Consider the following 26,995-nt stretch of genomic DNA (forward strand, 5'->3'; position numbering starts at 1 on the left):
AGTGCTAAGTTCATTAGATCCTGTCTCAAAAGACTATACAGGTAAGGCATTATGTTGCAGGACTTTTTTTCCCTAATTTTTTTAAGAGTCAAATTTATTGATGTATAATTTAACGCAGTAAACTTTACCCTTTTGAGACATTCAGTTCTGAATTTGGGCAAACATATACAGTTGCATAGCCACCAAACACTCATCACCTCAAAAGAGTCACCTTGTCTCAATCCCCTCCCCCCACACTCAACCTCTGACAACCACCAATGTTATTTCTGTCCCTATAGTTTTGCCTATTTCAGAATGTCAATAAATGGAGTCATATGGTATGTATAGGTTTTTGACTCCTGGCACTTAATATGATGCTTTTGAGCTGCATCCATTTTGTTGCATGCATTAGTAATTTGTTCCTTTTCATTGCTGAGTGTGGATGTCCTTTAAAATATAGGACATTTACAGCTTCCACATGCATTTTTTAAATTTTATCTGCATAATTCTGTGAGGTAAATATCATTCTCATTTTACAAATAAGGAATCTCAGGCTTGGGGAGGCTCTATGACCATCTTATGGCACAGGCTAGTAAGCAGAATGAAGACTCAAACAAAAGCATTCTGACTTTAAATTTGGTGTTCTTACTGCAATACCTTGAGGAACACTGGCCAGGTAGAGACCTTTGAGAACCATGCTGGAGTCCAAGATGGCTTTCCTAAAGTTAGGTGTACAGGAGGGCGTGAACCACCTCTGTTAAAGAAGAGAGATGGGGCCAAGTCTTCAGTCAGCTCCTCCCCAAGGAAATCAGTACTGGTTGGGTGCTGGCCCTGAGGTGGAGCGGCCTGAGGAGTTGATCTCACTGACGCCCATCCAAGGTCACCTTGAAGCACTGAGCTGGAACCTTCTCTGAGCCTCTCTGAACACACATAGACCCCACAACCCTGGGGGACTCCAGGCACCTGGGCTTTCCCACTTCTCTGACAGGATTCTAAAATGATTCTGACCCTTCCCAAAACATCTCCAGCATTGCGCCTGGAATCCCACCTATCAATAATTTTCAATGGGCTCAATTATATGATTTAAAAATTCACATACTCTGAGAAGGTTCAGAGAAAGTGTTGTCAGTTGGAGAAAATATATATTTGCCTAATTAGAAGTGTTTAATTGGCTTTCCCCTGCTGCTGTAACAAATTGCCGCAAACTCGGTGATCTAAAGCAACACTAGTTTCGGAGGTCAGAAATCTGAAACGGGTTTCATCGATCTAAAATCAAGGGGTTGAAAGGGCTGTGTTCCTCTTGGAAGCTCCAGGGGAGAATCTGTTCTCCTGCCTTTTCCAGCTTCTATAGGCCACCTGCATTCCTTGGCTCATGATCCCCTTGTTCATCTTCAAAGCAAGCAATGCAGCATCTTTGAATCTGTCTCTGACTCTCCTCTTCCTCTATCACTTGTAAGGACCTTTGTGATTACTTTGTGCCTACCCAAATAATTCAGGTTAACCTCCCCATCTCAAAATCCCTAATCACATCTACAAAGTCCCTTCTGCAATGTAAGATAACATATTCACAGAATCCAGAGATTAGGACATGGGCATCTTTGTACCAAAATTAGAAGCTTTGGGTGGTAACCCAGATAGGAAATGGTCTTTTTCCTTATGTTTGTCCTATCATCTTGATCTGTGGAATCTATGGCAAAGGAGTGTTCTGACCCTGAGATGTGCCTTTTGAGAAATTAAAAGTTCTGGCTCCAAGGATGGTAAAGAAGGACACCGCAGTGCACTCCTCACATCTTCAGCAGAGCATACTTGAGAGGGGACACATCCCAATCTCCAGTTTCTCACTTGCTAAGATGGCGGGGCGGTACCTCTGGATTGGTCCTCTTTGATCTTCTTTGCCAGTTCCTCCTTCTCTCTCCTGCAGATATTCAGGGTTTCTCTGGGCAAGGACCTAGGTCCTCTTCTCTGCTCAGTCTATTCCTTCTTCCTTCCAATGTCATCCCCTCTCATGTCAAGGATATGCCAACAACTCCAAAATGTATATTTCAAGCTCAAACCTCCCTTTTAAACTCCAGACATTTATATCCAATAATTTATCTTATATCTCCACTAACATGACACATTAGTGCCTTACCATATTCAAAAGTGAACTTGGAAAAATAACAAATGTTGGCAAGGACGTGGAGAAATTTGAACCCTTATACATTCATTGCTGGTGGGAATATAAAATGGGTCAGCCACTATGGAAAACAGTTTAACAGTTCCTCACAAAGTTAAACAGAGAATTAACTACGACCCGGCAATTCCACTCCTAGGTAAATACCCAAAAGAACTGCAAGCAGGTATTCAAACAAATCCTTATACACAAATGTTCATAGCAGCCCTAATCACAATAGTCAAAAGGTGAAAACAACCCACATATCCATCAATGGGTGAATGGATAAACAATATGGTATTCCATACAATGGAATATTATTCAGCCATAAAAAAGAATGAAGCACTAATATATGCTGCGACTTGGATGAACCTGGAAAACATTATGCTACATGAAAGAAGCCAGGCACAAAAGGTCACATATTGTATTATTCAGTTTATATGAAATATCCAGAATAGGTAAATCCATAGAAACAGAACGCAGGGTGGTGGTTGCCAAGGGCAGTCTGTTGCCGGTTCGGGGTGAGAGAACGAGGAGTAACAGCTTAATAGGCACGGGGTTTATTTTGGAATGATGGAAATGTTTTGGAGCGAGATAGAGGTAGTGGTTGCACAACACTGTGAGTGTATTAAACACCACTAAACTGCTCACTTAAAAATGGTTAATTTTCTATTAGGTGAATTTCACCTCAATAAAAAAAGTGAACTGGAGCTCCCTGCCCTCCAAGTCCTCCCTCCTTCCTGCATGTGCTTGTCTCTCATCGCCTTCATCCCGTACTTTAGCAGATTTGGAATCTTCTGCCTCCAAAATACGCTTGATTTCATCCTCTCCTCTCCACCTCCTCTGTCCCCATGCTAGCTGAGCCTCCATCTCCTCTCTGAAACGTAGCTATCATCTCCTCACTGGTTTCCCTTTTCTCCACCCCAGCCCCTCCTCTTATCCATTCTCATTTTTAAAACATGCCAAAACCTACTGTGCAGTCTACACAATTTTGCCACACTTCGCAAATGCAAACACGATCGTGTCACTACTCTGATAACCATAAAATGGCTTCCCATTATTAACAGGATGAAGTTTAAAATCTTTCCCACAATCTGAAAGGCCCCAAATCTGGCTCCTATGCACCTGGCCTCTTATCCCTTCACTCTCCCATTCTTCACTGCAGTCCGGCCCTTGCCTTGGGTTCCAGTCCTCAAATCGAAGCTCCCTCCCACCTCAGGACCTTCCCACATGCTTGGACCGGAAGCTCTCCACCCTACACACCCCAACCCCTGCCTTGTCACCTGATTAACTTTTCTCATCCTTTAGGCTTTCACTTAAGGATCAATTCCTTCCCTGAAACAAGATGACCCCCTGTCTATACCAGGTTCCCCTTTGCCCCCTTCTCACATCCTGTCCTTTTGCTTTAGAGCACTTTTAACAACTGCTATTATACAGTTCTTTGTGTGACTATCTGTTTACTAATATTCCCCACAGGAAAGAATTGTGTCTGTTTTTTCTTTAACTTGTTTTGCTGTTAAATCTCCATCGGCTATCCCAGCGCCTGGCACATTTGTTCAATTAGTAACAACTGAATGATAGAACCTACGTTGAAATGTGTGCATACATGCATTCAGCCTGGCATTTCTGTAGAACTGATTCCCAGATGTGCAATACGGCCAGATTGCCTTCTGAAAAGATTAGACCCACTTACAGTCCTCTCTCAAGAATATAAAGAACACCCTCATCCTAACCAAAATTGGATGTTATTCACCTTAATTTCTGATAATCTGAACAGCAAAAACAGGTATATAATTTTTAATTAGCATTTTTTCTAAAATTATTAGCAGAGCTGAGCATCTTTTCAGACATTTGTTCACATGTGAATTTCTTATGTCACTGCTCATTTTTCACAGGTTATTTTTTCTCATTGATAAGTAGGAGCTCTCTAGATATTACGGACACTAACCGTTATATGCATGGCTGCCATCTAAACCTTTCATTTGTCTTTAACTTCCTTTAACATGTCTTGTACCTTACTATTTTTTCTGTTTTTACAAAAAGTCAAATCAATATTTTATGCTGGAGTTTAGAGAGGTCCCCAAATCACACACTTCTCCCCACTCCCAGTTCTAAGGTGGAGACTGGTTGTGGCGGTGGGTGTGGGGCGAGGAGTAAGGGTGGAAGCAGGGAGATTCACTGGAAGGCGATGGAAGGAGTCCAGTTGGGATTTGATGGCGGATACAGGTAGAGCAGAGATGAAGAGAATGGAGTAACAACTGAGGATCAATAGGATCAGTTTATGGCTGAGGTGGGGGGCTGATAAGGGAAACAGGATTTCAAGGATGATTCCTAGGCATCTTACTTGGCAATTGAGTAGATTATGGCTCAGTTTACCAAGATGCAGATGTGGGGAGGGAGAGCAGGGTTGGCAAGGAGGAGAAAATTAGGTCTTGTTTTGGACGTGGTAGGTTTGACATGCCTCCTCGCTATCCAGATGAAGATGTAATGTAGGCATTAAGAAATGAGAATCCAAAATTCAGAAAGATCACAGGCAGAGATATAAATTTAGAAGTCACTGGTATGACGACGATATATTAAATAGTATATAAAATCACAGGACTAGGTGAAATTTCCTAGGGAGACAATGTATCAAGAGAAAGAAAGAGGGCCAGTACTGGGCCCTAGGGCATGCCAAGGTTCAGAGGTTAAGAAGAGGAGGAACAGGAGCCAGAAAAAGAGGCTGAAGGAACCGACACCAAGGAGGGAGAAAACTCAGAAGAACGTGTTGTCCAGAAGCCAAGAAGAGAAAGCATTACAAGAAGGAAGGAACTGTCTGTTGCCTTTACTGCTACTTCAAGTTGAGGAAAGAAATGGAACCGCTGGATTCAGCAACAGGGAAGTCACTGGGATCCTTGACAAGAAGAATGTCCGTGGTAGGGGCAGAGGGAATCTAGTGTACCTGAATAGAGGCAAGAGTAGGTCACAGAGATTACGTCAGCTCTTTCAGAAGCAGCTTTGTTGTAAAACCGAGCAAAAAATGTGGTAGCAGCTGGAGGGGAATGTGGGGAACACGGAGGGATTTCTGTTCTTTTAAGATAAGAGATACTAGAGAAAGAAGGATCCAATAGGGCAGAAGAAATGGATGGCATAGGAAAGTGGGAGAGTAATTGTAGGAGTGAAGTCCATCCTCCTGATCTCACTAGTTCTACAAGGTCAGCCAGGTGGGTCTCTTGACTTCCTAGGTACAGAATCATATTTCCTGAAAAGGCACCTGGAAAAAAATAATAGCACTTTTCAAATAAGTGATCACCATAAAAGTCAGGATATCGGTTTGTTTTGGGGGAAGGCAGGAGTTATGACTGAGAGGGGGCTACAAAGGGGCTTCCAGGTGACCAACTTTTATTTCTTGAGCTGGGTGATGGATAGAAGAGTATTTACTTTTTAATAATTCAATTACATGCACATTTGTTTCATGCAGTTTTCCGTTTGTGTTTTATTTGACAAGAAAAAAATTAATGAAAAATAAACTATGAAAACAATAGTATTTTTTATCCTTTCTTTTTAATATTTATACTTTATATCTACTCGTTTTCATCCTATTGTACTAGGTAGGGCTGTCAGAATAATGCTCAATAATAATACCTTGTTTTGTTGCATACTTTAATGGGAATGTTTCCAATGTTTCAATTAAGAATCATATCTGCTATAGGTATCACGTTAATGGAATTTTCTTCTATTTCAGACTATGAAGGAGTTTTTCTCAGGAATAGATGTTAAATTTTATCAAATGAATTGTTGGCATTTACTGAAATGATCACATAGCTCTTCTTTTTTAAAAATCAATGAATGCAGTGAATTACATTTAAAAATTTCCTAATGTTAAACCATCCTTGCATTCATAAGATAAACTCACCCTGATCATGACGGATTTTTAAAATATATTTTTATATATCTTTTAATATGGTGCTGAATTTATTTGCTGATATGTTGTCTAGAAGTTTTGCATCCATATTAATAGGTGATAGTTTTCTTTGTGTGTGTGACTGCTCTTATCTGGTTTTGTTATCTCTGCAGAATTTGGAAAATTTCCCACAATTTTCTGTTGCCTTGAGGTAGAGATGGGGGTAGTTCTTTTATTACCATTTCAAGGTGAATATTAGCCTTTTAAGTTTTCTGCCTCTTTGTGGGTCAACATTATTTTCCTAGAAAATTATCCATTATTTAATGATTTCTATGTGGTTATACTCTTTTGGTTTTCCCCCTTCAAAAAAATATTTTTGCTTTATTACACTAGAGTCAGAGAATGTGCCTGTATGGTTTCTAGTTAGGGAAATTTATTAGGATGTTCTTTGTGGCTCATCACATTAGTTATGAATATTCCATTAAATTTGAAAAGAATGTGAAAGTTATTATGTTAACACAAAAGATTTATTTCTCTCGCACTGGGTGACTCTCCAGGGCAGCTCCTCTCCCTATGATTCTCTGTGTGGTTACTCAGGATTTAGGCTACTGCTATCCTGTGGTTGTGCCATCTCAATCTACGGCTGTCACCAAAAGAGAAAAGAGAGTTTTGAGGTGGCATGCCAGTTCTTAAATGCTTTGGCCCAGAAACAACAAGTGCCATTTCTGCTCTTCTTTCATTGGCTATAACTAATCACACTGCCCCTCCTCACTGCAAGAGAGCTGCCGGGTATGGTCTTCCCAAAAGCCAGGAAGAAGTTAAGAACCATATATGGAAAGCCCAAATATTCTTTACTGTGGGGTACAAAGGTCTATATATGTGCTCATTTGAGCACAGGAGCCAAGAGCATGGACTGTGGAGCCCAGTGCAGTCCCATCATTTACTGAGCTGTGTGACCCAGGGCAAGTCAAACTCTTGCATGCCTCGGTTTCTCTATATGGAAAATGAGGATAATAGCACAGTTGTCTCAAAGGATTGTTAGGAGGATTAAATGAGTTCACATCTGTAAAGTATTTAGAATAATTCCTGGCACATACTAAGTACTAGATTTGAGAGATAAATAAGTAAGAGAAATATATAAAATCAACACTGTAAAATACTGTTATTCACATCCTCTATGAATTTACTAATTTTTTTAACTTGATCTGTCCATTTCTGTGAGGTGAGTTGAAGTTTCCTACAAGAAAAAAAAAATCTTTGTGTACTTTTAACAAAATTTGCGTTATATGTTTGGTTGTTCTATGGTTTGGTATAGTTATGTTTACGTTTAAGTTACATCTTATTGATTAATTGTATCACTTATAATTATAAAACAGCCGAAGTGTCCCTTTAACTTTTTTTGCCTTGAATTCTATTCTTAGTTTTTCAATTCCTGCTTCCTATTTTATCACTTAGCTAGTTTTTGTTTATCCAGCCGTTTAGTGTGTGCTGTTCTGTCAGGTGTTTCTCCTGTAAAGAGCATAAAACTTGATTTGTCTCAACATAAAAATCTTTACCTTTTAATAATGGGATTCAGCACATTCATATCATGGGTATATTTAGCCTCAAAATGCATTTTTACTTCTTTTCCTTTCCCAACCTGACTTTTGCTGGATTGATAAAATTTTCCTTGGTCCTTTTTTTTTTTTTTTAAATCTAGTGGTTTAGAAATTCCACATCTTTTTCCTATTTCAATAGTGATTATATTTGAACGCTTAACAAACATACTTAAATATACACACTTCTATCAACACCAAGATTCATCAGTATCTATAACTTCTCTCCTTAACAATACAAGGAGTTTAGAACACTCTTGCTTCTCTTTTCCCCTGCCCACTCTATCCTAAACCTCCTAATGTCTCATTCATTCATTCCACAAATCTTTACTGAGCCTCAACTATGTGTTGAAATTATCTGGAATTTTATTTATAAATTGTTAGTGCATTAACATTTAACAATCGCATCAAATGTCACATTAACATTATCAGCGATTACTTGATTTTGAGTTTTCCTGGTTTACTGGTTCGTTGCTCGTAGAGGACATTACTGTCCTGGATGCTCTGCATCTATTCCCTCTTCTTCTGTTAAGAGAACCCTAGTTTTCCTCTGCAGACTCACTCCTGACTCCCAGTCCCAATCCAATTGCTTTAGGTGGACCTGATTCTATGCCCTCCCCACCCAGTTCTAAGGTGGTCACATGACTCTGGACTGGCCTATCAGAGGATTAGAAGCCTTTAGCCAGATTAATTGGTTCAATGATGGTCATATGGCCCAAACTGGGCCAATGAGAATCAAGCCCAAGACTTGTTTACAATTTAGAAGAAGAGATATTTTCTTATCCTTAACCTTGGAGGATAAAAGCCCACAGCTAATGGAAGTTGTCCAGCAAAGAAGACTTATTGAGGGTGATGCCAACATGGAGAAGAGCACTACTGGAAGATAAAGAGAAACTAGGACCTAATGACAGTGTTTGAACATCTGGAACCAGTCATACCTGAAGTTTGATCCTTTTTTTTTAATTAAACCAAAGGGTTCTGAGCCATAAGTTACTGTTTCTTCTATGCTATGAATTCATTTTTAGTTTTCTTGAAGTAAATCCTTGAATAATTTTTTTTTCAGAAAGATCGCATCGTTATAATACTTTCGGAATACTCATTCGGTTCCAATTCTGGAAACTTGCTGTCTTTGTCATTTCATGTGGAAAACAAGTAAAACTAATACAGTATTTCATATGATGGCAATTCAATGTTAGGTAAGAAAATGGGCTTTTTAGTCAGACAAACTGAGTCAAATTCCAACTCTTCCACTGACTATCTATGTGATCACTGACATATTTCTTAACCTCTCTGAACCTTTCTTCATCCAGAAGACAGAGGTGATATTACCTCCCTTGTGAGACTGTTGTATTAGTAAGATTGGGTATGGAGATCCCCTAGATCAGGCCGCAGCGTACAAGAAGCACTCAGTGATTGCAAGTTTCCTTTCACTTCCCTTTCCCGAGGCGTTTCCAGAAAGCAGTAAAGTAGAATATCACCATGGACAACACCACTTATTTTAACACGCGTTTTAACCCCAAATCCTTATACAAACACCTCATCAAAGTTTGAAAAGTAACACTAGCATGCATGATCTGCACGATTATTTCTAAAAAGTTGTAGACCCAAGATGTTATACTCCTAAGACAGGAAAAGATATGTTGAGTTTTTAGTGTTGAGTTATTAATAATATATTAAATGTGGGCGTGTATTGTATGGAACATATGGAGAACAGCTTTTCTTTTTTGTGCAGTAAGACTGAAGCAAAGTGTGGCCTGACCTCACAGAATGTGCGCCTCAGGAAGAGCCGTTCTCTGCAAAGCTATCCTGAGGCTCCCTATGGGGGTTTCATTTCAATACCGTGTTATACACAAACTGAGGCTCTAAAATGCAGACTTTCTACTTGCCCTGTGACTGGAGACTTACGTACGTAAAAGGAAGAATTGTTTTGGATATCACAATGTGATTTATATGTATGGTTAAGAAAAAATTCTTTCAGGGGAGAAAAAAAGTCCTTTCAGGAAAAAAAAATAGGTCCAAAGTAAAAGTTGTGTTTATATCAGGAGCATGATGTTCGTGTGCATGTGGGAAACTGTTTTTTTTCCCTCTAATAACAAACCCTTAAATTTATATGGTGTTTTACATTTTACAAAGTACTTTTATTTATATTGTTTACTTTGGTCCTTAAAGTAACTGAGACTCAGAATGGTTCGGTGACTTATCTAAAGTTGCACAGCCTGTAAGTGGCATACAAAGAACTTGAAACCACCTGTTCTGTCTCTCAGCTCTGCGTCGTTCTACTCATCATGCTACCACTTCCAAGAGGAAACCTGGTTTGAACTCCAGTCAATGACTATGTGTTCACTTTAGATGTTATCTAATTGAAGGGGATCTCTGAAACAAGCTACAACCATCCTCCAGAGGCCACACCCCAGTGGGAATGCTCCCTGAGCTTCCCCCGTCTACGGCGCTGTCATTATTTGTTTCCTCATCTCTCTCTTTCACCACAAACTCCTTGAGGGTGAGAACTGTGCCTTTCATCTCTGTAGCCCAGGATCAGCACAGCGCCTCTTACTGAGAAGATGCTCAGTAAATTACTACCCGATACATGTTTGCAGAAAAGGAATGAATGAATACAGAAATGAGCAAGTCCATGGGGGAGAAATGAAAGATGTGATAATAAAACAAAATTCTCTCTGTAACCCTTAGTCAGAAAGGTCAAATCTCCATGTCTGTATCTGAGTATGAAACAGAGGCTGTTTCTACAAGACCTCCGATGTTAGAGGCCATATGGGATTCTATCCATGTTCAAATGGAAAGTAATTTGATGAGGCAAAAGGATGAAGGAGAGAGATCAGGCCAGGACATAATCTCTTGAGTTTTCAAGATCCAAGTCTACTAAATCTCCCTCCAAAAAGCACAGTAATCTTCACAACGTGACGCCTTCAGTGAGCACTCATCTCCCATAATGCCCGAAGGGCTTCCCGGGCCAAGCTGTGTCCAAGTCTGTTCACACACAGCTTTATGCAAGTTTCAATCCAAATCTGCTTCAATTCTCAATTTCATTTTCAAAAGTTACCAAGGGAAACTCTGTCATTTGAACATCTTTGCTTCAGCACATAACTCCAAGAAATGTTGCCTTGTAGTCATTTGAAACACATGGAGCAAAGCAGCCCACTTAGTGTGGGTCATGACCAACCCTCCTGTTTGCTGTGCATTATAGCTTGCCTATAGTCCCACAGCAAGTGACAGAGGGGGACTAGAATCCAAGGCCTCACTTATCCCAGGGAATGTCTCACACAGAATTTTAAAAAATGGACTAAGGAAGCAAAAGGATCTCTTTCTTTTTAGTTTCTTCAGGTTCTTAGACTTCGGGGACTTTGGGTTCTAAGTTATACCTCCTAGGCCATTATTAAGAGATAATTAGGAAAGCACCCTACACCATCGGGAAGAGCCAAGACATTCTAAATCAAGGTAGCATGACTGACATAAGACAGTGCCAATGGTGCCCCCTTGAGTTGTGCAATACAGCACTCCTGCTCAAGATGATGCAGCAAACAGTGATAAAACGCCACTAACCACAGAAAAACAGAGTTCTGAATCATTAGGAAGTGCTGGCTATTCAGATTTCTAGGCTGAGGGAGACCATCTTACAGCATGACAAACAACTGCGCTTGGAGAAGGGGCCCCACTGCTTGGGCGCACGTGGTTTCCCCGAATGTCTGACGTCTTAATGTTTGCTTTGTACTGTTCAAAGAGGCAATATCACCCTTCTCATTCAGTACAACCGGTCATTTCTCCTACAAGGCAAACAGCATGTGCTGGGGCTGTGGAAAGCAAAGCCCTTTGTCTAATTAACGAGCTCTGAGGCTTTTATGAAAGAGTAGCACTGTGTCTACAGCAGGGAAAATGAGCAAACTTGCCGGTCAACCTCCCTTCTCCTCTGCAGCTCCAAATGAGCTCAACGCAGTATGGCCGAGCTTTCACAGGCAGTGGGAAGAGGCTGAAAGAACCTGAATGCGACCACCTGGAAGAGTCAAGAGAAGATAATGCACCCTGCGGAGAGACAAGGAGTGCGACTCCTGCAGTTCCAAAAGGATCGAAAGGAGAAATGGTCCTTTCATCTTTGGGAAAATCCAATCTACGTGGCATTAACACCCCGAACCCCACCCCGGAAGAGGTTAGTTGGGGGCACCTTTCCTTAGGTGCCAGATATTAAAAGACTTCACAGGCTCCACTGTGGCAAAAATTCATCACAAAAGCCCCCATCTTTCCCGACAGAGAGAAGCAGCTGTGCCCTGAACCTGCCATGGTCAGCACCAGGGCTCTGACTTATGCATTATGTAACTTCTGCCCCAGAGGGCAACAAAGCCACTGATAATCAGGTGCAGAAATAACCTGGATGTCACCTCCCAAGTAGGTGTTTGATACACGGAAAGGGCCAAGAGGACTCCCAACAAAGCATGGCCAGGAAAAGGAAGCCTCAGGAACCCAGGAGTAGCCTTTGTATTCTGTAGATGATAGGAGTAAACACAGCTCACAGCTTGGCCACTTAGCAAGTTCAGGGCCACTTCAAAACACTAAGCGCCTCTCGTCAGCTCCTACACAGTGAGCTGCTCCATTCTTTCCTCTTCAGGCTGTGTTCATGCTCATCCGATTGAGACTCATGGAGACACACTCCCAGGTGTGCACCTGGCCACAGAGAAAAAAGAGGAAGTTCCACACGTGGCCATCCTGTCTGCCAAGAAGCCCACATGTGCAGCAGAAATGGTTATTGTTTGCCTCTGTAATAAAATCAGTGAGTAAATCTTGTAGAGCCTTAAATCAGCCTCATAAGCATCACCAGGCAACTCCTCCAGGAAAGGTCGGGGGATGGTGAGGTACAGAACTCCAGGACACAGAAAAGGACCAGTGTGTCTCTAGCAAAGGCCTTGCACCGTTAGTGCTATAAACTTCGTGCTGACCGTGAAATCCAATCAGTATATTGCAAAACCCATTAAAACCACAGAGCCCCACCACTTGTAGCAACCAATTCGTCCTCTCCAAAGTGGAGTTCTTCTGAAAGCACTGCAAAAATCACCACCAAGGTCAGGGGCCAAAGAAAAAGAGGGACGAGCGCACAAAAAGCGGCATCTGTTGCTTGTCACGGTTTAGCTTTCACGTGGTGGTAGCAGCATAAAAGGACTGTTAATCCACATCTTTCAGCCAAATTACACTTCTGAAAAGCTCCTGCCGGCTAAGTAACCTGCTGATTGGACTAAGACTGCCTCAAGGACAGAGAAGGTCAGATCCAGGTTTTGCGCGACCGGAAGCTCATTCAATTTGGGGGCCCTGTTCAAGAAAAAGAATACAAAACTTCAAATTTGAAATTGCTGGGCACCCCGCCCCCAGGACCTTTGGAAGAGACCTGAGCAAACGAGAGGCCCTTAATGCAGTGGTCCCCCAACTTTGCTGAGCGTTAGAGCCACTTGGGGAGCTTTAAAAATCCTGATTCCCAGTTTGCACCCCATACCAATTAAATCAGAATGTCTAGGGTGGGAGCCAGGCGTCAGTATTTTTTAAAGATTCTCAGATGGTTCCTATGTGCGTTAAAGTCTGGGAATCACTGCTTTAAGCTTAAGCTTTATTAGCTTCAGGTAAATCTGTCTCTGGACAGGGAGCCCAGTTTTCATTCATTTATTTAACTAACATTTACAGAACAACTGCCATATTCCAAGCACTGTCTCCCGAGCACTTAGCACTGTGCCTGACATGTAGCTGGTCATCAGTGAATGCTTGTTGACTACAGAAGTGAACACTAGTTAGGCAGTCTCTTCTGTTTCACACTGGAGACAGGTTGTAAACTAGATTTACAGTTTATCTTTCCCTCTAGATGTGTCAGCTTTTAAGGAAACCCTCTGGGCTTACCCCCAGGGAAAGATGCTTCATGGCACACACATTAAGTGGTCCCTATGGATACTCGATACAAAAGAAGTCAGTCAGCAAACCTCCTGAAATGTGATGAAATCTCTTTCGCATCTATTGTCCTCCTCTTTGTTTTCTTGGAAAAGAATCTATGTGGAAGAGTATAGAGTACACCTGACTGTAGAAATTCTGAAAGAAGTCTGTAAGGATTCTCTTATCTGCTAAAACTGGCAACTCCACCTCATCCAACTCTTTTCCCATGTTACAGGGTCTCAAGATTCAACTCACACTACTACTCAGATGTGGAGAGAGAAGGTAAGCTTCAGTTTGCCCATAACAAATCTGGTATTTGTCTGGAGGCCCCATCTGTTAGTAACAGAAGCAGCAATAAACCAAAGACCCAATTCATTTTAAATTTACTCTGGTCCAACAATTTAAATAGACCCTTCAAGAATTTCCCAGTCTTTAATTAAAAAAAAAAAATGGTTTAAAAGGTTTAGTGTCTTAGATAGCTTCCTCCTAAGATGGTATTGAGGTGTACAGACGGGTGTAACTATGAGACTTCATGGCGGATGTGATGAGGATTATGTTCTTTCCATCTCTGAACTCTTGGCTTCCAGAGTGCTGGTCACTTCATTGTCGTTTGCGTCCTATGGCTCACATGAATTCAGGGTTTCGTCTCTTTGGGCTGGGGTCAGGCTCCGCAGCACTCCCTGAGTGACTAGGCCTCATCTCCGCTCCCACTGGCAACAAACCCTGGAGTCTCCTATACACACATCATTCCTCCAGCCTCCTGGGCCAGGGCCTTCCCTCCGCTCGGCCTCTGCTGAGGCATCATCTTGCCCAGCTATGGCAGGCCTGTTGGCACGTCCAGCAGCTCTCAATTCAGCATTGATATTTCATGGGAAATTCAGGCAGTTTGAGAAGGTAAAACTCAGAGCCTCCCTCTGCAGGTGGGATATGGCTAAGCACGAGGCTGGAACGGAGCAGCCCGAGAAGCGATCTCCTTGAGAGGTCCCACAAGAGGAGCAGGGCAAGCATTTATCTGCTGTCCTTAATTTTTACTGAGGGCAGCAGTGGTGGAAGGGCACTTGCTGCTGGGCCCACATATAAACTGTAGGGAGATATCCACCTACAAAAAGCTCTCTCTCTCTCATGGTCATGTAAGCCTCAAGAGAGCCCCAAATCTCCAACTAGCACGGAACGTGCAGGACTGAAAGTTCATCGCTTCAAGGGAAGTGACATGGATCTTGACTTTCAGAACTGATGAAATGCACAGCTAGTATTAACTAGCTGCCTGTTTTCCTCCTATCTTGAATAGTCACATTCTTAGTCCCACTAACTGAGCAAAGTGCTTAACACACAGCAAATTGAACACATCACAACACACTTTGTGGCATGAATGAATGCATGAGAAGTGCCCATCTACAATTCACAGCTTCTCTCTGACTGGTTCAATAAACTTCAACAAAGTGCTTACTGATCACATACTGGAAATTTATCTCTGATTGAAGATATGACAAGAAACCTGCACTCTCTTAACGTCCCAATTCTTCCAGGGAGGATGAAGTCCTCTGCCCACTGAAACCCTCCAATGCTCAACGGCAGCACTACAGAAATCAGCACTAGCATCTAGGGTGAGAGAACTGGTCAAGACAGATGGTAGGAGCTTAAAATAACTGAGCTCAAATTTCAGAGCCAGAAAAGAAAGAAAAGATTTTAACCAAAGTATTTCCAAAACTCCAGGATGTGGCAAATAAGCTGATGGCAGCTCCCCTGTAGTAGGAGACCAGTTTAATTCATCTGATGACAAGCACATCAGCTATAAATCCCTTTTTTGCTCCCTCTGCACTTATTTCCAGGATCAGATGCTCACAGCTTCACAGGACAACCCTCCATGTATATCCTGGGTCCACCGCCCAGTGTTTCTGTTCTGTTTGGAATTATTAAGGCAGAGCTGTACCCTTCTTGTGCCTACCTCCTTCCCACTGTCCAATTCTAGTTCTTTATATTCAGAATTGTGAAAGAAAATAAACATGTCGGCTCCTACTGGCAACAAACCCTTGAATGTCTTTCTCATCACTTCTCCAGATGAGAGGCTTCGGGGGGAGACAGGAGAGGATGAATTTTTTTTTTTTTTCAATTAATTTCCATTTCTTTCAAGTCTGAGTAACCTCTGGGCACAGAGCAACCAGGATGATATAATTATGGAAATATTAATCTCTCCATCAAAGGAGAGCCAACTCATGGTTACGGAGCTGTTGGCACGTTCCTCCAAAGGGCATCTGCAGCAAGGTCCTCCCGGTGTCCTTCAGGGTCATAAGTGCTCAGGGTACAACCTGAGGCAACATCCAAAAGGATAAAATAATCCTTGAGTGTTTCATGATTTGTTCTGAAAAACTGTGTTTTCCTACAATTGCTCTAAAGAAACAGCCAACCCACATTAAAACATGTCCAAATAGAAGGAAAGAGAAGAATCTACTAAGATTTTCAGATTACTCAAGGCTCATCTGAAAATGTGCAATTTGGATCCTTAAAGACCATTCAGATACTACTCGATGTAGGCAACAAGCAAAGGGGTGCATTTGGAGCAAGACGTCTCCGAATTGCTTTAAATACTGGTCATTATAATCATACAAATTGAAATAACTTCTAGAAATTATCTAGGACAAACACGACAGTTATCTGGTTTGTCCAAACCTAAAACAAACATAAAAAGAAATTAGAGAATTCAACTTAGGGACTTCGTTCCAGGGTGCCATTAGCAGATTTTTTTTTTTGTCCCAATGGTGACAGAGCAGAGACTTTTCCGTGATGAGAGAGGTCAAGGACTTAAAGCTTCCTCCGGGAGAAGTACTTGCCGCTTGGCCAAGTGAATGCTTGTGCCTGGGTACAGGTAGGAAAAGTCCAACCAACCGTACTTCGAAGACAGCATGAATTTTATGGATTTATAAATGCCACCAGCCTTCCCAAATACAGTCCCAAAGGAACTGAATTTCTAGAGATGCCAAATTCCTCAGATGGTGTGGGGTCGATTACATGATCCTATGTTGATTGACTTATAACAAAGCACTGAACGTGCATTCTCTTGAATTGTGAACTATGATAAATATACATTCCCCACCCATTTGCCATGATTTCCATGTACACTCCCTCCTGGAACAAAGCCCATACTTCAGGAAGTCAAACTCCTCCAGGAGAATACAGAAAGCCTCTTCGTCCTTCCTTCCCACCATCCCATTGTTGAAATCTGCGTGCACAAGAGGCCTGAATGAGCAGAGAAGTGTCAGTCCTATCAAGGAACTGTTCCTAAAACGTTTCAATTGCTCATGTAATCATATAAACCTTGGACGGTAAGGGGGAAAACCCATAAAACTCATTATAAACAGATTCCATGATGTCAAAGGAAAAACAGCTGGAGAAGGAGTTTAATAAGCAGCCTTCTTTTATTACAATAGGCTTGACGTCATTATTTATTATTTCCAACACTAAAACACAGAGCCATGCGCTACATCGACCAGGATGAAAAGGATCTGTGGACTTTCCTGAGTATTTTAATATCCTCTTATTGACAATAGATAGAAGATCTGAACAAGGACTGGGAACAGGAAATGATTTTAGTGATTTCATTACAGTAATGGGGAAAAGCATTTCCAGGGGCAGCGTTCGGCAGATGGTCTGGTAAGGCTTCAACTTCTAAACAGCCTGCAGGTCAACAAGTCCAATATTGATACAAGCTCAGTATATAACTAATGAGGTGTCCTAGTGAGCAGAAAAGTTTTTATAAATATATGCTGTAGCCTTAGCAGTGGAACACAGGCAGCTGGTGTTGAAAACTAATTAAAAACCATTTCACAAGGAAAGGCATTTAGAGGCAGCAAGACACAGTAAGACTGCAGTCAAAGAGGTCTTGATGCTCCAGGACAAATCATATTTGTAATGAAGTGTCGAGTACGGGATATATTCACTTAATTTATCTTTTGTGGAAAATAAACGTGGTTGTGGGATTTTCAAATTTTTGTGATTTTCCAGATACCATTCAAGAAAATCTAAAAAGCTTTGTAACATATTTTGAAATCATGAAGTGTGGTGCCTCCAGCTTTGCTCTTTTAGCTCAAAATTGCTTTGCCTATCCAGTCTTTTGTGGTTCTATCTGTATTTTAGTATTGTTTCCTTCTATTTCTGTGAAAAATGTCATTGGGATTTTGATAGGGATTGCACTGAATCTGTAGATTATTTGGTGTAGTATGGGTATCTTAACAATATTAATTTTTCCAATTCATGATCAAGGAATGTCTTTCCATTTATTTGTGTCTGCCTTAATTTCTTTTGTCAGCATTCTAGTTTTCAGTGTACAAATCTTTCACCTCCTTGCTTAAGCTTATTGTTAAGTATTTTATTCTTTTTGATGCTATTATAAACGGGATTGTTGTAAAGCAGACATACAGACCAATGGAATCAAAGAGAGAGCCAGAAATAAACCCATACATATATAGTTAACTGATCTTCAACAAAGGTGCCAAGAACATACTATGAAGAAAGGACAGTCTCTTCAATAAATGGTGCTGGGGAAAACTGGCTATCCATGCACAAAAAACGAAATTGGACCCTCATCTCACACCATAAATAAAAATTAACTCAAAACGGATAAAAACATAAATGTATACCTAAAACCACAAAACTCCAGGAAGAAAACATGGGGGAAAAGCTTCTTGACACTGGTCTTGACAATCATTTCTTGGACATGACACCAAGAGTCCAGGGAACAAAAGCAAAACTAGGTAGGTGGGACTATATCAAACTAAAAAGCTTTCACAGAGCGAAGGAAACAACCAACAAAATGAAAAGGCAACTATGGATGGAAGAAAATATTTCCAAATCATGTATCAGATAAAGAGCTAATATCCAAATATATAAGGAGCTCCTGCAAGTCAACAGCAAAAAACCCAAATAACTGGATTGAAAAATTGGCAAAGGAACTAAATAGACACTTCTCCAAAGACATACAAATGGTCAACAGGTATATGAAAATGTGCTCAACATCACTGATCATCAGGGAAACGCAAATCAAAACCAAAATGAGATATCACCTCACACCAGTTAGGATGGCTATTATTAAAAAAACAAAACAAAACAAAGATAAGTGTGGGCAAGGATGTGGCGTAAAGGAGTCTTGTATACTGTTTGTGGGAATGTAAACTGGTGCAGCCACTATGGAAAATAGTATGGAGGTTCCTCAAAAAAATTAAAAATAAAACTCCCATATGATCCAGCAATCTCACTTCTGGGTCCATTTCTGAAGGGACTGAAATCAGGATTTCAAAGAGATATCTGCACGCCCATGTTCACTGCAGCATTATCCACAAACCCAAGACACAGAAGAAACCTAAATGTCCACTGACAGATAGATAAAGAAAATGTGACGTGTGTGTATATATATATATATATATATATATATACACACACACACACACACACACACAATAGAATATTCTTCAGCCTTAAAAAAGGATGGTGCATCAAAGTACTCTGCTTCCATCAGCTCCATTAACATTCTATTGGCCAAGCTCAAAGTCAAGGGCCAGGGAAGTATACTCCATCCACTGAGAAACCACCCGGGGTGCACAGAGGTGAAGAACTGAGAACAATGATCCAATCTGCTATAGGCCACATGACTTCTTATCTGTCCCTCTCTGCAGACCAGCTTCTTCCTTGGTACCTCTTACACACGACTCTTTAGAAGGTAAGCTCCATTTGGCAAGATTTTGTCTTTGTCCTCTGCAGTATTGTCAGTATGCAGACTCTGGGCTTTTTTCACTGCTATCTTTCTAGTGTTTAGAACAACGCCTCGTACGTAGTAGACAACAAACACGGCTGGCTGCCCCCAGTGTCCTCAGCCTTGAAAGTTACTTGATCTTTAGAGTCCAATGCCCCTGACCCAATGTGATCTGCCCAGCCTGGGTCAGCAATGGATCCCTTCTTCAACCATACACTGTAACCAGAGGAAGAATGTGGGTGGCTCGGGGACAATTCTCAGAGAAGGCGGCATGGATAAGCAGATATCTCAGGTGTCTATTCCACAAGATATATAGGACCCTTCAAGATCTGGTCCATCTCTACCTACAGGGTCCAAGTATAGTATAGGGGTTAAAACAACGTGCTTTGGGGTCAGGCAAGCCTGGATTCAAACCTGGGTCAGCTACTTACTGTCTATGTAACTTTGGCCGAGTTACTTAACCACCTTGAATCTTCATTTCTCCATCTGTTAAATGGTAATTACCTTGTGAGATTACTGCAGAATTAAAGAAGATAATGTATACAAAGATCTCCACAGAGTGCCTGGCACACAGTAACCTCTCAGTAAATGGTGGCCATTTCTACTAGGTATGTAATTCTGGTGTCTACTACACTGTTCTGTGTCCTTAGACAAATTCTGTATCACATTCATTTTCGTTTCAATTTCAGTTGATTATATTAGGGGTGGACACTTAGCCCAAAGTCGCCAATCCACAGGCTGGTCAGTGACCCACAACTGCCTGAGATACAGATCTCCCTTCTAGGTCTGGTCTCAGTGTGGCATGGCCCGTTTCCAGAATTTCACCCCTCACCAGGGCTCTGAGACACAGAGAATTGGGGTAAAGTGAGAATGGCCTAGACCACAATGCTGCTAAGTTATGTAAGTCTTGCAGGCATGGACTTCAAGGGAAAACACAGCTGTTAAAAAAGGGCACTCACACGGGGACAAAAGTCATGGTATAAGTAGTCGTCTAATGTTCCAAACTCTCTGGCTTTGAAAACTAACTAGAAACCAATGGAGGCTCGTTAGCTTTCACATTACAGATGTTCCCTCACTTGTACAAAATTGGATTCAAGCAAATCTGACTTTATGCATATTAATCTGAAGTACATCATGATATTTTGGCAATGCAGACTCTGCATTCCATACAGAGACGCAGAGCAGTCATGCTGATGAACAAACACCATGAGGTGAGAGTGGAAGGCTGGAAGCATCCACCAGGTGGCCTCCCGCTTCCAGTCTTACCTGGTGTCCTTTGGTTGCTGCTTTAGGCCTGGCCTGGCCCTCAGGACTGCATTGGCCCAGGCTCATCTGACTAACCTAGTGAATAAGCACTGGCCACAGGTGGTCTCTAATAATCTGTCCATCTCTAAAATTCTGTGATTCTGCTTCTTTCTCTTAGTTTCCTTTACCCACAAAATACACCATTAAAGATCACCAATAAGAACTTTTGTTAGTAGAAGTACCCCAGTATGGTGCTAAAACATATACGACATCAGTTCCTATCTGGTTACTGGTCACTAACATTCCTCAGGACAAGTCTCCTTGTCGAGTCAGCTAAAACAACAAGATGATAATTTTTACATAATTAGTTATATACTGATGATAATCTTTTCTATCAAGTATTTATGTTGGTTTGAATTGTGTTGAATTCAATAGTTAAATGCTAACACAATAGTTTTTTACTTAGACATAAAAGGAATAAGTATCATTCATAATTAAATTAAGGCTTAAAATTGTGTGTGATTTACTTGCTTTTAAAAAACATTAGGAGGAAACCTCAAACATATACAAAAATAGAAAGAACAGTAGAACAGATTCCCATGTAATCATCTTCCACCTTCAGCAATTCCAATTCTTGGCCAATCTTGTCACCTATTCCCTTAACCCCTTCCTCCCCCTCATCCCAGGCTATTCTGAAGCAAATCTAAGACATCATATTGATGAGGATTTTTAGGCTGCTTAATTTTAAAATGGTTTATGATGAGGATTTTTAGGCTGGTTACTTTTAAAACTGTAGATGAGAAGCAGGCTCCGAGGACTGGAATTTTGCTTGCCCTTTTGAGACATTTGCGTTTGTGAAGGAAGGGGGGATGACCTTGTAGGGACCTGAAATTGGCCACGCCAGGATATGTCTCTTTGGCATCAGGATTGTTTTGGGCTGATTGCTTTCGATAAATTGGGACAGGGAAGGAGGCTCTGGGGAATGGAACTTGCCCTTGTTGGGACACAATTACATTTGTAAGGTAAATCTCTATCTGTAAAAGGTGCCTCCCTCTCTGTACCAGGAAGAAGAGGAGAGATGACCTTATCCCTAGAAACTCTTAATGGGGAAGGCAAGAATTTAAGTTGGTTGCTGTCTGGCAATCTCATGTAACTGATTTAGGGTGGTGGCTTCTGACCTTTACTTAATCCGATTTGATTCTTGTCTAAAAGTCATGGGATCACCCAACGACCAGACCCCACCTGCACTGATACCATTTTAACTTTTTTTCATGTTCTTTCCTTTGTCTTGTAAAGAGATGATTCACATACCCATGCCTTATAAAATTAGCCCTAACCCTCAACTCTGGGCAGCAGCAGGAGCTCTGACTGCCCGTGGGTCCTGTCCCCACGCACCAGCTCTGCCTGCCCATGGGTCCTGTCCCCATGCCAGCGGGGGCAGCAGCAGCTGCTCTGCCTGCCCATGGGCCCTGTCCCCATGCCAGCGGGGGCAGCAGCAGCAGCAGCAGCAGCAGCAGAAACTCTGACTGCCCATGGGTCCTGTCCCCATGCTATTCTACTCTCTAAATAAAAGAGCACTACTGCCAGATCTTAAGAGTCTAAGAAATCTTTCTTTCGACTCCTCGGCTCACCGACCCCGCATCAATATCATTCCACTAGAAACATGACTTTTAATGATGGTTCTTGGATTAGATCTCACCACACAGTAGAAAGAAAAGTACTGGTATGGACTAATTTGAGAGTGGTGTTTACCTGTTTTCTTTCTTAAAACTTCTGCCAGGAGCAGAGAGCAGATGGAATTGCGAAGGGGTAAAAGAGAATATAAGCTCAAGTAGAATACACAGTTCAGTCCTAAACGAATATTGCCTGATTTCTTAAAACACAGGCTACAGATCAGCTTTTAAAAATGCTAGTTAAGACAGGCAAGATATCTATAAGTGTACTATCTTCAATTTACTCAAGTTCACAGTTAGCTCTCAGACACGGCATCACTACAGCCCGTTCCTGCAGAACAGAAAGTGGCGTTCAACATTTCATGCATTTAAGATTTTTTGAATCCCAAACAGAGGTTGCTTTTTAATGTCTTAATTAATATGGTTGGTTTCTGCATGTGCCTGACAAATAAAAATGGCAAGTTATAGGATATATTGGAGAATATGAGGAAGCCATTTGGTGTAAACCTAATTCGGCCTGACCTTGTCTTTCCAAAAGGGCCTGACCGAGGCCGTTGAGCACGCATTGTATATCTGCTTTAGACACTCCCTATGGCAAGAGCAAAGGCCCTTGAGATAAAGGTGCAACTTCTCTCCCCCTCCCAACGTTGGCGTCTCCTTAAGGACTAAGTATCTTTCCTTAGGCTAGGAATTGATTGCTGCGCTCACCTGTGACCACCCAGCTTGAGACAATAGACTTGCCTCCTGCTAGGCCCTCTGAGAGAGCAGACCCACTACCTGCTGTGTCCATCAAGCGCTGTGCCGACAGGGCAATCTTGTGACTATTGTGGGAGGGACATTCCAATCACATGTGAAACACCCTCTTTGAGGGTATATAACCACCCTGTGTACCCCCACTTCTTTGGAGTGCTCTGTTCCTTTGTGGAAAGACTCTCCCGGGCTATAATCCTAAGATTTAAGCTCAGAATAAACTCACCCGTATTTTCATTTATAGATTGGTTATGGATTATTTTTGTCGACATGCCTCATCAAAAAAAATATATATGTTGAAAGGCGGCTTTTAAACTTCTTTTTCCACTTACATGCCAATAATCCAGGGTACCTAATCCAAAGCCAAGGCAATGGGAAATATTGAAGAAAGAGTAGAAAGCCTTCTTATCTACAAAGTTGGATCAACCAAGAAAACAATTTAGCTATATCCCATTAACAGCAGGTGATAAAATACCTTAAAAAAAAAAAAAACGCAGTAGGCAGACGGAGAACATGTCTTCTGTGTTCTGGTCTTAAGTGGCTTAGATACTTCAAAATCAAACTCAAATTTAATTAGAAATAGAATGACATATTTAACAAATGCTAACTCAAGTTCCTCTTGTTATTTCTCCCCTCCCCTGCAATAAAGGACAGGCAAAAGAATGAGTTTCAGTTTCATTTGTAGGTATAACTCCAAATTTCACATTTATGCTTCTGGAGAAAGCACCGTTTCAAAACATCACTGTAATTAATGTAAGCATGAATTTTTTTTTGGTGAATTCATCAGATTGTGTAGATTAAAAAAGTTTTAACATTGCTCTTTTTTTCTTTTTAAAGTATGCTTTTTTTAGTGAGGAAGATTGGCCCTGAGCTAACACCTGTTGCCAATCTGTCTCTTTTTAAAAAATTTTTCTTTCCAAAGCCCCAGTACATAGTTGTATATCCGAGTTGTAGGTCATCCCAGTTCTTCTGTGTGGGATGCTGCCACAGCATGGCTTGATGAGCAGTGTGTTGGTCTGTGCCCAGGATCCAAACTGGCAAAGCCTGGGACACCAAAGTGGAGTGTGTGAACTTAACCACTCGGCCATGGGGCCGGCCCTCTGCTCTTTTAAAAAAACTGTTTATTATAATTTATAGATTTAGGAAGTTTTGAAACATATCAAAATAAGTACTATGAACATATACACCACCTCATGCTGTTACAATAGCAATTAGTAACAAGTAAACAGGGCAGGTCCAAGCCAGAAATGGGAAGCAGACAGTAACCTGGACATCACCAGCCTTCTCACAACATATCCGTTTTCTCCCTTTGTAACTCACCAGCTTTGAGCTGCACTCTTTCCCTCAGATACCAAGATCCTTGTGCTCCCCCTTTTAAAACGTGCTCTCAGGAAAACAAAAGGTGAAATTCATATGTACTGAGGCAAACATAACTAATAAATCAGAGTTTTACTCTCATGAGGTTATTTGCATCTTAACTGTTAAACTTCAAGAGATAACAAGAGGCTCCAGCCCGGTGGTGCAGCGGTTAAGTGCGCACGTTCCACTTTAGAGGCCTGGGGTTCGCCAGGTTGGATCCTGGGTGCGGACATGGCACTGCTTGGCACACCATGCTGTGGTAGGCGTCCCACATATAAAGTAGAGGAAGATGGGCACGGATGTTAACTCAGGGCCAGTTTTCCTCAGCAAAAAGAGGAGGATTGGCAGCAGTTAGCTCGGGCTAATCTTCCTCAAAAAAAAAAAAAAAAAGAGAGAGAGAGAACAAGAACGGAGTGTGTAGCATTGGCCAGCAGGTAGGAGTGGTTTCACCTTGAAATCTCATGTTAAACACAGCCACGTTCAGCCTGTGGATAAGGTTAGCATTGAAGACATGCAAATACACATAAAGCAAACCTATCAACATCTTAATTTTACAGTTCAATTCTTTTCAGCAGGGACATTGTCAACAATGAAACCACCTTCACATCAGAAAATGTATATCTCTTCCCAATAACACTATCTCCTGTGTTTATCAGCAAAAGTTACTCAAGGAAAGAATACAAAGTGTGAGGCAAGAACAATGCTTTAAAGCTAAGAATATTCTGCAATCAACTGGGAATGGGCTACTCTAGAAGAAGAGTTTAAAGGCTGGCTTTGTCATTCATAACTGATATTTTCTTAAAATCTATTAAAAATTCTGTAACCAAGCAAAGAAAGGATTATTGAGGATCTGGTTAACAACTAACATAATCTGTCAAGTGTTTTTCAGACAAAAAGAAACTATGTGTTCTGTAGAAATCACATATAGAGAAATGACATGGTTTGCAGAAAGACCTCCACAAAATATTCCAGCACCAGATGTCCTGAAGTTACCTAAACTATTTAGCATCTTAAATTCTCCTCCCCGGGAGGGTCCAAAAAGCCATTTTTAGATCCTATAGTGTATGTAGTAACATGTATACATGCTATGCATGTGCCTTAAAAGAACACAGTGAACACAGCTGTTACAGCTATTATGCAAATCAACCTGGATCTTCCGCCCTCTTTTGCAGAGTCTCCATGAGCACTGAGCTCGGGGAGACACTGCTTTGGGAGTTATCCCCAGTGTTCTCCATTTGCTTGCGCAGGTAATAAAGCTTTCTTCACCTATTTCTGCTTGGTTGTGCTTTTTGGCTCCGCACTCACCAAGAGATGAACCCACTGAGTTTGGTTATGATTCCACTTTCAGTAACTGAAATAATGCAAACTGGATGCTTCCATAAGTGTACTTGGTTGATTCTCTGAATATATTTCATTAGGAAGCACTACAAAGAGTGATAAAAGTATGAGAGAGAAAATCATGGATAGCAGTTTGTAAACGATCAAAAGTAACTCCCTCAATCTTAATTTAAAAACTCTGAACTCACTAAAGCAAATCATTTTCTAAAACCCAACCACTGGAATCATGCTGAAAAAGAGATTTTTGCTAATGCGCTTTCATCAAAATGTTAGCACTTCTATCTTCACACATACACAAAGAAAAAAAACAGAACTGTAACAAAGCTAAACTACTAACTGCTTCTGAGTTGTTACTAACACTCTGGCACAGAATCAACAAAATTAACAATCACAAAATGGCTCAAATATTTTGCACACTGTGGCAAACACCATGGATCAACTATCCAAAAGCCATTCATATCTCCCTTCTGTCTTGCCTCCCTCTCCTACAGAGGCTGTAAAAGGAAAAAACTTGACCCCAAACATCTGCAGTTAAGGATGGCCACGTGATGTGGTTCTGGCCAGGGAGCGCTGTCCTTCCAAAACAGAAAGGTGAAGATTTGAGAGGATAAAGCCCCTTTGCATCTTTCTCCTCCCCCCTCCCCGAATGTAGATGGAAGATTCAGAGACGTCATAGTCCCCTTAACCACAAGATAATAAATATGAACACAAAGGTCTATATGGCAGATCACGTGGGGAGGTGAAAGGAATCAGGGTCCCTGAGCAACCAAATCGGGTCTGGACTACCCACCTCCGGATTTCTTATTGCACAAGATACACAAAAGCTATTGGGTTAAGTTACGATAGTAGGGTTTTCTATTAGTGTAGCTGAATGCAGCTGCAGTGGATACAAATTTTGGGGGTGAGCCCAGTGGCACAGTGGTTAAGTCTGCGCACCCTACTTCGGCGGCCCAGGTTCATAGGTTTCAATCCCAGGTGCAGACCTAGCACTGCTCCTCAGGCCATGCTGTGGGGCATCGCACCTAAAAGAGGAAGACTGGCACAGATGTTAGCTCAGGGCCAATCTTCCTCACAAAAGAACAAACAAAAGAAAAACAAGAAGTAAGAAATAATAAAATAATTAAAAAAATTTTTTTCATGTAAAAATCACATTCAAGATTATGTAGAAAATCCTCACCAACCCCTCAAATATTCTAAAAAGAACCTCAATGATAAGCTTGCATATTTTTGTTTTCTTTATCTGAAGATGACAAATACCACACAACAAATACAAAAAGAGGGGGGAGGGGGCCTTGATGGTGGTGAAACTCCAGATTCCAATGCCAAATAAAAGTGAGGTGGGGCTGGGGGAGGGAGAGGGGC

General features: G+C 41.4%; 1 protein-coding gene across 3 annotated transcripts in view; it reads right to left on the minus strand.

Annotated features, from left to right (window-relative positions):
- SAAL1 (serum amyloid A like 1) overlaps positions 1–26,995 on the minus strand; it is a 57,686-nt gene that overhangs the window by 3,530 nt on the left and 27,161 nt on the right. The window contains exon 13 of one of the 3 annotated variants that reach the window (XM_070624442.1): positions 637–733. The exons of 1 other annotated variant lie outside the window; for it this stretch is intronic. In XM_070624442.1, the coding sequence (XP_070480543.1) occupies positions 637–733 (97 nt within the window). Of the gene's footprint in view, positions 1–636; positions 734–23,756; positions 26,698–26,995 lie in introns of those variants that run through there. One more of the 3 variants, XM_070624443.1, reaches the window with a different exon arrangement.

The sequence above is a fragment of the Equus przewalskii genome, chromosome 6 (assembly GCF_037783145.1).
Source record: "Equus przewalskii isolate Varuska chromosome 6, EquPr2, whole genome shotgun sequence".
Taxonomy (NCBI): Eukaryota; Metazoa; Chordata; class Mammalia; order Perissodactyla; family Equidae; genus Equus; species Equus przewalskii.